The sequence below is a fragment of the Coenobita brevimanus genome, chromosome 10 (genome assembly GCF_032717465.1).
Source record: "Coenobita brevimanus isolate Jiangsu-jjx chromosome 10, ASM3271746v2, whole genome shotgun sequence".
NCBI lineage: Eukaryota > Metazoa > Arthropoda > Malacostraca > Decapoda > Coenobitidae > Coenobita > Coenobita brevimanus.
The window spans coordinates 7,415,443-7,428,093 of record NC_136963.1 but is presented as its reverse complement, the minus strand read 5'-3'; the positions used below and the strand labels follow the sequence as shown (position 1 = coordinate 7,428,093).

The window sequence follows — 12,651 nt, the reverse complement described above, 5'->3', positions numbered from 1 at the left end:
AGTGTGATAAGCAGAGGTTGTGCATTGCGGGGCAGACAGTGTGATAAGCAGAGGTTGTGCATTGTGGGGCAGACAGTGTGGTAAGCAGAGGTTGTGCATTGCGGAGAAGACAGTGTGGTAAGCAGAGGTTGTGCAGTGCGGGGCAGACAGTGTGGGTTCATGGGCGCTCCCAGCTGCCCGTGTATTTCGGGAGAAAGTGTGAAGAGGAGGCACAATTGAAGCCAGTTGGTCAGAGCACTTACGGTAAAAATATCTATAAAATAATGCTAAAGAAGCAACATCTCTACGTACTGATAATGGAGGAAGGTCCCGCGTAATGGCAGGATTATTGATTAATCTAATGGCTTTATTTTGAATTTTGTCGAACTACCTCAGTGCAACCGCTGCACATCCACTCCACAGTGGTGAACAGTATTACACCGCTGCACATCCACTCCACAGTGGTGAACAGTATTACACCGCTGCACATCCACACCACAGTGGTGAACAGTATTACACCGCTGCACATCCACTCCACAGTGGTGAACAGTATTACACTGCTCCACATCCACTCCACAGTGGTGAACAGTATTACACCGCTGCACATCCACTCCACAGTGGTGAACAGTATTTGATCTGAGAACGCACATGACTTTTGTATATTGTGGCCATCTGCTCGCCAGTGAAGAACTCACGAACTCTGTACATAAGTCCCAGTTTTTTAGAAGCATTTTTAGCAAGGATTTAATAACAGCTGTCCAGCATAGGTTGGAGTTTAGAGTAACACCAGGATATCAATTGTAGTGGATATGGGAATACTGACATCATTTAAAATTACGTATGAGTCTGAGGGATTCTTTCTGTTGGAGAAATTAATGTATTTAGTTTTCTGAGCATTAAATGAGACCAGATTTTTTTGTCCCCATTGATTAATTTTTGAAAGGTCTTGGTTCAGAGAAATTGCTGTGTTTATTTGGGAATTTATAATATCAAATTGTGTAAAGGAGGTACTAAATGGGAAAGAACTATGAAGGGTCGAGTCATCAGCATAAGAGTGTACTGGGTTGTGCGTGACAGATAGGAGGTCATTTATCTATCTATCTATCTATTGCCAGACGCCTCAATCCCGTTTGGGGTGGCCACAAACAAATCGCCTCCAAGTCGCCCTGTCCCCCGCCATTTCACTGCCCTGCTCCCAACTCATACCCCCCTCTCTCATATACCTCTCCACCCCATCCCTCCATCTCATCCTCAGCCTCCCCCTCCCTCTTCCCCCCTCCACCTCACTCACATACACTCTCTTCGTCAGTCTTTCACCCTCCATCCTCTCCACATGGCCAAACCACCTCAGTGTGTTCCTCATAACGCTTCCTATCACATTCACATCCACACCACAACAGAATGAGAAAAAGGGTTGGCGCCAAAACTGATCCCTGAGGTACACCAGCATTTATGGAATGAAACTGAGAGTAAATACCATCTACCATGACTCTTATTTTTCTACTATGAAGGTAAGAAGAAATTAGAGGAACCAGTGATGCAAGGCCATAGTGTGACATCTTAGACAATAAGGCCTGGTGCCATACTCTGTCAAACCATTCATTCATTTCATTCATTGCCAGATGCCATGTATCCCAGACGGGGTGGCCAAGGGCTTAGAGTTAATTGTTTTACAGGGAGGGGCACTAATCCTCCACCAACCCCACTTGACACGTAGGGATGCCAACAGCATCTGGTGTTCCCAGGCGGTCATCCATCCAAGTACTAACCAGACCCAACGTTGCTTATGCTTTTAAAATATCAAGTGCTACTGCGTGTGTTTCACCATGTTGGTCTATTGTTTTGTTAATCTGATGGGTAAGAAGGCAAAGAATATCTACAGTTCCTGTCTAAATCCATACGCCGATCACTGATCAATTTATTGATTCCTAGATGCTTGACTATGTGTTTGTTAATTAGTGTCTCAAAAACTTTACCGAGAATGGAAGTTATTGCAATTGGTCTATAGTTTGATGTATCAGAAGTTGCCCCCTTTTTAGGAACAGGATGGATATTTGCTTCTTTCCAAAGGGCTCGAAAAATTGAGGTACGGATGCATAAGTGGAAAAATTTTGCTAATACAGGAGCCAATGCTGAGGAGCAATTTTTAAGTACTATTAAAGGAATTTCATCTGGACCAGTGGCTCTGTCTGCTGATAGATTCTGTAATACGGCTTGTACGTGTCTGGTGTGAATCATAGAAGGAGGTATTTGAGGGGAATCAAAATCAAGCACAGGAATATTATGATTTTCTGAATTTAGGGTTGAGTTTGTTGAAGAAATGTCAACAAGAAGGTTTGCTTTTCCGCGTGGGTCACTTACTAGATTTCCATTGGGACTGTAACGGTGGAATAGAAGAGGTGGTAGTGAAGTTAGTTTTGAATGAATTAAGGGTTGACCAGAATATTTTGTCATCATTTGGAGCACTGTTGCATCTTTATCTCTTTTCTATCGCTACTTCAATGGTCACTGCTCCTCTTACTGGCTCCCTTCAACCTCTGTCTCTTCGCCGCTCTGTTGCATCTTTATCTCTTTTCTATCGCTACTTCAATGGTCACTGCTCCTCTTACTGGCTCCCTTCAACCTCTGTCTCTTCGCCGCACTGTTGCATCTTTATCTCTTTTCTGTCGCTACTTCAATGGTCACTGCTCCTCTTACTGGTTCCCTTCAACCTCTGTCTCTTTGCCACACTGTTGCATCTTTATCTCTTTTCTGTCGCTACTTCAATGGTCACTGCTCCTCTTACTGGTTCCCTTCAACCTCTGTCTCTTCGCTGCACTGTTGCATCTTTATCTCTTTTCTATCGCTACTTCAATGGTCACTGCTCCTCTGAACTGTCTGCTTGCATTCCTCCACCTCTACGACGGGCGCGTAGCACCCATCTAGCAGCCAACTCTCATCCCTTTTCTGTCCAACTCTCTAGTGCAAGAGTTAACCGTTACTCCCAGTCCTTCATTTATGCAACAGGTCAACTCTGGAACTGTCTCCCTCTGTCTGTATTTCCTACTGCCTATGATCTCCAGTCTTTCAAACGCAGTGTGTCCAGGCATCTCAAAATGAATGGATCTTGAATCTGGCTCTCTGTTATCTTTTTGTTTTTTCTACGAGGGAACAATCTATGAGCTCCTGGCCTTAGGTTCCTTCTTTCTTGCAATAAAAGAAAAAGTAAAGAGATACAGAAAAATTTTTACTGTATCTAGGGATTGGGGGGGTTCACGTGGTGGTACTGATACAATAATAACAATAATAATAATAATAATAATAATAATAACAATAATAACAATAATAATAATAATAACAATAATAATAATAATAATAATAATAATAACAATAATAATAATAACAACAATAATAATAATAATAATAATAATAATAATAATAACAACAACAACAATAATAATAATAATAATAATAATAATAATAATAGATGGGTGGCTGCATGTGGTGGCATTGATATAACTGGTCGGATCCACTGCCTAGTTATACAAACGTGCCTCAACTCCCTCCCTACCCCACAAAAGAACCACGATGGGCTGCAGGATAGGAAAATTCTCTCTCTCTCTCTCACAAAAGAACCATGCTGGAGTGCAGGATAGGATAACTTCAGCCTGCAGTACACTGGGTTTACATATGGATGACCCTGGGGTTACTATTACTACTACTACTACTACTAAATTATCAATAGCCAGATACAGTAGTAAAAAATTGTACACACAGACATGCACACACAAAATCAATTATCAGAAGTCAATTTCTTTGTAACAATTTATTCTTGCACATGCAGTTGATACGTACATGTGAACACACACACACACACACACACACACACACACACACACACACACATCCTTTCAGCTCTCTCTCCATTCAAACACAGTACCCTCGCATCCAAGACGGTAATATTGTCGCCTGAGGGTCCTGTCTGGGACGAAAAACGTCTTGGACCAACACAAGACCTTACGGAAAATATTAATATTTTCACAAAATCTGTGAAGAGTGCCGCTAACACCATCACCCCAGACCTATTATGGCACCAACACAAATTTCCCCACCTTGACTGTGTGTGTTTCTGAGCTTGTTATTTCCAGCTTAGTTACCTTCAGCTTAGTAGCTCAGTTACCTTCAGCTTAGTAGCTCAGTTACCTTCAGCTTAGTAGCTCAGTTACCTCCAGCTTAGTAGCTCAGTTACCTTCAGCTTAGTAGCTCAGTTACCTCCAGCTTAGTAGCTCAGTTACCTTCAGCTTAGTAGCTCAGTTACCTTCAGCTTAGTAGCTCAGTTACCTTCAGCTTAGTAGCTCAGTTACCTTCAGCTTAGTAGCTTAGTTACCTTCAGCTTAGTAGCTCAGTTACCTTCAGCTTAGTAGCTTAGTTACCTCCAGCTTAGTAGCTCAGTTACCTCCAGCTTAGTAGCTCAGTTACCTTCAGCTTAGTAGCTCAGTTACCTTCAGCTTAGTAGCTCAGTTACCTCCAGCTTAGTAGCTCAGTTACCTTCAGCTTAGTAGCTCAGTTACCTCCAGCTTAGTAGGCTGAGGTAGATGGCAAGGAATGGGTTAGCAGATGGTTTCCTAGACATGATTAAGTAAGGAGAGGCAATAACCCAGCAGCAAACGCTAACTGCAGCACACGGTAAGTGTGTCCACAACACTGGTGAGACAAAATCAAGCCCCGCCTGGTCACCACAGTACCAGCTGCCAATATTTTACTGGACAACATCACAACCACATCACTGTCCCGGCCGTGGGAACCGTGTTGCACCGGCTGAGACCGTCAAGGCTGTACTGTCCTGGGATTTGGGCCGTTACGAACCCTTTGTTCCGTATTGGACGTACGCAACCGTATTACAGCAATATTTTGGATTATTATTTATGACGTCCCTCTTGCATGTGAAACGTCTTGGAAAAATCCGTCTTGGATGTGAGGGCAGTCTCTCCCTTTTAATAATGTTTCTTGATTCTAACTTACTTTTTACTGCTCTCTCCCTCTCTCTCTCTCTCTCTTAAACATCCTCACCTACTCTCTCTCTTTCATACATTCTCACCTGCTCTCTCTCTCTCTTTCATACATCCTCACCTGTTCTCTCTCTCTCCCTCTCTCTCTCTCACCTTGGCCGCCGCTGCTGCTGCCGCTGCTGCCTCCTTCTCTGCCTGGGCCATCTTCTCAGCGCGTTTTTTTGTGGCCAACTTTAAATCGGACATTGGCAGGATCACCACGCCCCCTACTGGCCGCTGTGGACAAAATGAAGGGATGTTTGGTGATAATTCTGGCCATAACAGACACATAGGGACACTATACAAGGACATGCTGTTAGTGTTGTATTTTAGTTCATTCAAGCAGTCAGTTAATTCACTCTCTCAACTCAAGCAGTAAATTAATTCTCTCTCTCTCTCCCTCCCTCTCTCTCTCTCTAACTTCTGTTCTCTTTAACATGAGCACAAATACTACTACTGCTACTACTACTCTCATTCACCCTCTCTCTCTCACACACACACACACACACACACACACACACACACACACACACACACACACTCAACCACTTATCCACACTCTTATACAGCAGTCCCTCATTTATCCGGCCATTCATTATCCAAACGTGTTCAGTATCCGGATGCCGGGTCTTGGCTGTATTAAACCATTATCCAAATTTACTTGTTTAAGCAACGTTGGGTCTGGTTAGTACTTGGATGGGTGACCACCTGGGAACACCAGATGCTGTTGGCATAACGTTCTCCCTACGTGTCAAGTGGGGTTGGTGGAGGATTAGTGCCCCTCCCTGTAAAACAATTAACTCTAAGCCCTTGGCCACCCCGTTTGGGATACATGGCATCTGGCAATGAATGGAAGATGAATGGTGGGAAGTTATATGAAGGTAAGTTTTACTCCTGAACACTTTATTCTCACTGCATTTCTGTTCTTTTACTTGTCAGCTTTATGTGTTGTTATTACCTTACCTTATAGTATAAACGCCAACGAAGATAATGGTATGCCATTTATATCTATCTATCTATTGCCAGACACCTCAATCCCGTTTGGGGTGGCCACAAACAGATCGCCTCCAAGTCGCCCTGTCCCCCGCCATTTCACTGCCCTGCTCCCAACTCACACCCCCCTCTCTCATATACCTCTCCACCCCATCCCTCCATCTCATCCTCGGCCTCCCCCTCCCTCTTCCCCCCTCCATCTCACTCACATACACTCTCTTCGTCAGTCTTTCACCCTCCATCCTCTCCACATGGCCAAACCACCTCAGTGTGTTCCTCATAACGCTTCCTATCTATTGCCAGACACCATAATCCCGTAAGGGGTGGCCATTTGACTTTGAGTTAGTTGTTTTACAGGGAGGGGCACTAACCCTCCACCAACCCCACTTGACACATAGGGAGCACGTATGGTTTGGTCATATACGTGCTCCCTATGTGTCAAGTGGGTTGGTGGAGGGTTAGTGCCCCTCCCTGTAAAACAACTAACTCAGAGTCAAATGGCCACCCCTTACAGGATTATGGCGTCTGGCAATAGATTGATAGATAACTAATTTCCGGTGGCACAGTTGGCCGTGGAATTTAATTTGAGCCCCTGGAGCAATCATTCATCACTGATAGCTAATTTTCAAACTGTCTTCAGGCTTCTTTATTGACTTTTGCTCTTTATACATTGTTTTCTTGATGTTTAGCATTAATACGGATATTCCTCTGTGTGTTTTGATGCCTAAACATGGATCGGATCTTGAATTTGGCTCTCTATTGTGTTTTGTTTTTCTCCTGGAGGGAACTGTTACTGCGGGCTCATGGCCTTTGGTTCCTTCTTCCTCGCATAAAAAAAAAAAAAGACTGACCGGAAAGCAGTGCCAAAATTAGGAGGGATACTGAACAAACAGCAGTGTAAAGGACGGGTGTTTTGTGGTCATTAATGATTTTGTTTTTTAATGGTTTTCTTGCTGTCTCATCTTAAATGCCAGGACCAACTTTCCCAGCCCCAGGCTCCTACGCTCCTCATGGGGCAACGTAGGATTACATGATGGAGGGATGGATGGATTCTCGGTGACTAGCATTACTTCTGATATGCCTGTTTTGATCTCTAAATATACCTGAATTTTGTGTGTGTGTGTGTGTGTGTGTGTGTGTGTGTGTGTGTGTGTGTGTGTGTGTGTGTGTGTGTCCGACTCTGGGCAAAGGCTTCAAGGCCTATATCTCAGGGGCAGTAGCCTATCCCAAGGCCCAGTAGTCCTCCTACACCTCCACATGTCACCACTTCAGCGCTAACACCCACCGTCCATACTGAATACATGCTAGGGCTGTCTCATACAGGACTGGTGTATTGGTATTAGCGGGGGTATTTTTACGACATGTCGGCGGGTCATCTGGTAGATCAGGAAAGTCTGCCTTTTATGAAATTCAAATCCTTAAACTGTTCCCTGCCCCAGCCGGGATTCGAACCTGGGTCCATCAGGACTGCAGGCCACCTCTCTACCGATTCAGCCACGCCTCCCCCGGAACACACTGCCAAATTAAACATATAGTAGGTACTGCATAAATAAGTTAGGTATAGGCTGGAGGTGGGTATAAGTAGGGTATGGCTGTGGTAGGAGAGAGAGAGAGAGAGAGAGTGAGTTTTAAGCCAGGTACCCCTTTTTTGGCTAAGGGCTAAGACGTTGCCCCTGGGTAGAGGACTTTGGTTTGGAGCGTGTAGCATTTTATGACCGGATGCCCTTCCTGATGTCTACCAATGATCCTTGGGTGGATTCGATCCTCCGACCCTTCGGTCAGAACGGAGCGCTCTAACCCACTGAGCCACAGCTGCTACTGTTCATTATCCAGATGTTGCCACTACCCACACATGCCTATGGCTCTACTATGTCCGGATAAATGAGGGATTACAGTATACAATTCTCCCTCTCTCGTACTGCAACTAGTACTATCATTCCTACTACTACTACAACAACTACGACTCCTCTTTCTCTCAATCACTTATCCACACACTTACGAGCTCTGTTCAGAAAGTACCCGACCTTAGGCTGTAGAAAACTAAATAGCTGCAGAGTTGTGCTAGGACACTACTGCCCCTCTAAGTCGGCCCTTCTGCCTCGACACACACATAACCCAGCGTTCTCTACACGGCCTCAAACAGTTCTCAAAATTGGTTTTCGGTACCTCCTGCAGCTGCTTCCTCACATTCGTCATGGTTTCTTCTATCTAACTATCTATCTATTGCCAGACGCCTCAATCCCATTTGGGGTGGCCACAAACAAATCGCCTCCAAGTTGCCCTGTCCCCCACCATTTCACTGCCCTGCTCCCAACTCACACCCCCCTCTCTCATATACCTCTCCACCCCATCCCTCCATCTCATCCTCAGCCTCCCCCTCCCTCTTCCCCCCTCCACCTCACTCACATACACTCTCTTCGTCAGTCTTTCACCCTCCATCCTCTCCACCCCATCCCTCCATCTCATCCTCGGCCTCCCCCTCCCTCTTCCCCCCTCCACCTCACTCACATACACTCTCTTTGTCAGTCTTTCACCCTCCATCCTCTCCACCCCATCCCTCCATCTCATCCTCGGCCTCCCCCTCCCTCTTCCCCCCTCCACCTCACTCACATACACTCTCTTTGTCAGTCTCTCACCCTCCATCCTCTCCACATGACTCGGCTATTCGTCATGGTCTCTTCTATCTCTTCTCTGGTCTCAAATCGGGAACCGTTTGGCGGAGTTCTGGCCTCGGTGAATAACCCGATGCAGCATGGAGCCGTGTCTGGGGGAAGGACGGCCTGCCGGACCTGCGGGATGTTGTGCTCGGCCAAAAATTCCTGAATCAGTTGAGAAGAATGGGCTGGGGCTGTTGTGCTGCAGCTTCCAATTTGCCTGCTGTCCACAGGTCTGGTCTCTTCCCCCGAACTGCTTCACAAAGACAACGGATAACGTCGAGGTGGTAATGTCTGTCGACAGTCTGGCCTTCTGGTGCGTATTCGTGATAAACACCAAGGTAGTTGAGGAAACAGATGTCAACACGTGATTGCACTACACTTGCTGTGGACCTGTTGTGCTCTTTTTGGCCGAGCCCAGCCTGCATGCTTGCACTGGGACAACCGTGCTTTGGTGTCTGGGTCATACCCGGTCACCCAAGTCTCACCTCCACTGAAAACAGTCATCAGAAAGTCTGGATCAAGATGTGCACACAGCAACACGTTCGCAATGTTCAACTGAGAGGAGAGACCACGACGAATCCGAAGAAGCAGCAGCAAGAGATACCAAAAACCAACTTTGAAAACTGTCTGATGCCGTGTAGAGAACGCTGTGCTGCGAGTGTCATGGCAGAAGGGGCAACATTGACACTACTAGCGTCCTAGCACAACACTGCAGCTATTTAATCTTTTACAGCGTGAGGTCTGAGACTTTCTGAACAGACCTTGCATATGCCTTCCTCTCTCTCTTACTCTTTCTCTCTCCCTCTCTCTCTCTCTCTCTCTCACTTTCTCTCTCTCTCTTACCTTGGCGTGGTCCGAGGGCAGGGCGGAGGCTTCGTAACTTGCCCCTTCCTCGGAACTTATTGATGAACCTGATGAGGCATTCTCCCCCTTGTCCTTCTTTTTAGTGTGCTTCTAGGGAGGGAGGGAAGGAGGGAAGGAAGGAAGGAAGGAAGGAAGGAAGAGGGGAAGGAAGGAAGGAAGGAAGGAAAGAAGGAAGGAAGGAAGGAAGGAAGGATGGGAGAGAAAGGAAATGGAGATAAGAAGGAAGGGTATATGATAGAGAGAGAGAGAGAGAGAGGGGGGGGAACATGCAGTTAGTGCACTGGCATTCTCTGGTTAGTATCTGTGTCTTAATGCATTTCTATCAGTGAATTAGTCTGTGCCATGCAAATATAACCTGTTCACTTTAACTTGGCCTAAAATTACAGCCTATACTGGTATTAACCCTCTCATTACTAGGAGACACAGGCTGCATCCAACCAGGGGGCAAGTACTCAGGATGTGGGCCGGCTTGGCCTTGGCCGAGTGCTGGCAGAACCCCCCCCTGTTTCCGTGCTCGTGGTACTTCTTAAACATGTTATCCTCACACCCTTTGTTTTGCTTCTACCTCCGTGAATATTTATTCCTCGTAATCTCCAATAGTCGTGCTTGCTTATGGTATTGATAAAAACATTTGGCCAATATAAATTATCCGGTAATTTACGATTGAGAAGATTAGGAGAAATACACTGAGGTGGTTTGGACATGTGGAGAGAATGGAGAATGAAAGACTGACTAAGAGGGTGTATGCAGGTGAGGTGGAGGGAGGGAGAGGGAAGGGTAGACCGAGGATGAGGTGGAGGGATGGAGTGGAGAGGTATATGAGGTAAAAGAACGTTGTGGGGTGGATGTGGATGTGGTTGAGAAGATTAGGAGAAATACACTGTGGTGGTTTGGACATGTGGAGAGAATGGAGAATGAAAGACTGACTAAGAGGGTGTATGTAGGTGAGGTGGAGGGAGGGGTAGACTGAGGATGAGGTGGAGGGATGGAGTGGAGAGGTATATGAGGTAAAAGAACGTTGTGGGGTGGATGTGGATGTGGTTGAGAAGATTAGGAGAAATACACTGAGGTGGTTTGGACATGTGGAGAGAATGGAGAATGAAAGACTGACTAAGAGGGTGTATGTGGTGAGGTGGAGGGAGGGAGAGGGAGGGGTAGACCGAGGATGAGGTGGAGGGATGGAGCGGAGAGGTATATGAGGTAAAAGAACGTTGTGGGGTGGATGTGGATGTGGTTGAGAAGATTAGGAGAAATACACTGAGGTGGTTTGGACATGTGGAGAGAATGGAGAATGAAAGACTGACTAAGAGGGTGTATGTAGGTGATGTGGAGGGAGGGAGAGGGAGGGGTCGACCGAGGATGAGGTGAAAGGATGGAGTGGAGAGGTATATGAGGTAAATGAACCGTGTGGGGTGGATGTGGATGTGGTTGAGAAGATTAGGAGAAATACACTGAGGTGGTTTGGACATGTGGAGAGAATGGAGAATGAAAGACTGACTAAGAGGGTGTATGTAGGTGAGGTGAAGGGAGGGAGAGGGAGGGGTAGACCGAGGATGAGGTGGAGGGATGGAGTGGAGAGGTATATGAGGGAGGGGGGAGTGAGTTGCAGGGAGGGTAGTCAAATGGCGGGTGACAGAGTGACTTGGAGGTGTTTTGTCTGCGGCCACCCTTTGCGGGATTAGGGCGTCAGGCAATAGATAGATAGATAGATAGATAGCTAATTTACGATGCATTTTTTTTCTTTCCCATCAAGGGGCAATTTTGTTTGACACAGCCGCGTCATCCAGTAACGAGCGGGTGACTTTTGCAACGCTACCTTAAGTATCGAAAGGGGTAATGAGCACTTCTTTGTGACTAGCATCATGGTTATACAAACGTGCCTCAACTCCCTCCCTATCCCACAAAAGGATGATGGTGGACTGCTGGACAGGAGACGTCTCTCTCTCTCTCTCTCTCTCTCTCTCTGTCACAAAGAAGTGCTATGGAAAGGATGTAGAGCCATAGCATTGTCTTCTATAATGCTAGTCACAAAGAAGTGCTATTGAAAGGATGTAGAGCCATAGCATTGTCTTTTATGATGCTAGTCACAAAGAAGTGCTGTGGAAAGGATGTAGAGCCATAGCATTGTCTTTTATGATGCTAGTCACAAAGAAGTGCTGTGGAAAGGATGTAGAGCCATAGCATTGTCTTTAAAACAATAGATTAACACTAGAATATGATGCTAGTCACAAAGAAGTGCTATGGAAAGGATGTAGAGCCGTAGCATTGTCTTTATAACAATAGATTAACACTAGAATAAGATGCTAGTCACAAAGAAGTGCTATGGAAAGGATGTAGAGCCACAGCATTGTCTTTATAACAATAGATTAACACTAGAATATGATGCTAGTCACAAAGAAGTGCTATGGAAAGGATGCAGAGCCATAACACTGTCTTTTTCTGCCACTGAGCTATGTGAAATAAGTTGCAAAAGGATGAATATCTAGGCCAAGTTAAAGTGAAAGGAATATAGCATTATTAACAGGCTGGATAAATATATACCAAGTTAATTATACGGTAAACTGTATACAAATTTAATATAGGTCAAATTAACAGACCATAGCAATATATATACTCTATCTATCTATCTACCTATCTATTGCCAGACGCCTCAATCCCATAAGGGGTGGCCACAAATAAATCGCCTCCATGTCGCCCTGTCCCCTGCCATTTCACTGCCCTGCTCCCAGCTCACACCCCCCTCTCTCATGTACCTCTCCACTCCATCCCTCCATCTCATCCTTGGCCTCCCCCTCCCCCTTCCCCCCTCCACCTCACTCACATACACTCTCCTCATCAGTCTCTCACTCTCCATCCTCTCCACATGGCCAAACCACCTCAGTGTGTTTCTCCTAACGCTTCCTATCACATCCACATCCACACCACAACGCTCCTTCACTTCCTCATTTGTCAGTCTGTCTCTCCATGTAACTCCACATCCACACCACAACACTCCTTCACTTCCTCATTTGTCTATCTATCAGTATCTCTCTTACTTGACTATCTATCTATCTTACGTAACTCTACATCTATCTCAAGCACCTGACCCCACTCAACCACCAGGCTCCTACCTTCTCTCTCTTCTCTGGGGT

At 45.8% G+C, this 12,651-nt stretch overlaps 1 protein-coding gene across 1 annotated transcript in view; it reads right to left on the bottom strand.

Moving 5' to 3' along the window:
• cora (erythrocyte membrane protein band 4.1 like coracle) overlaps positions 1 to 12,651 on the bottom strand; it is a 65,294-nt gene that overhangs the window by 23,001 nt on the left and 29,642 nt on the right. Inside the window, exons 9-10 of the mRNA XM_080280460.1 lie at positions 9,500 to 9,610; positions 5,121 to 5,243 (exon numbers count right to left, since the gene is read on the bottom strand). Of these exons, the coding sequence (XP_080136586.1) occupies positions 5,121 to 5,243; positions 9,500 to 9,610 (234 nt within the window). The remainder of the gene's footprint in view (positions 1 to 5,120; positions 5,244 to 9,499; positions 9,611 to 12,651) is intronic.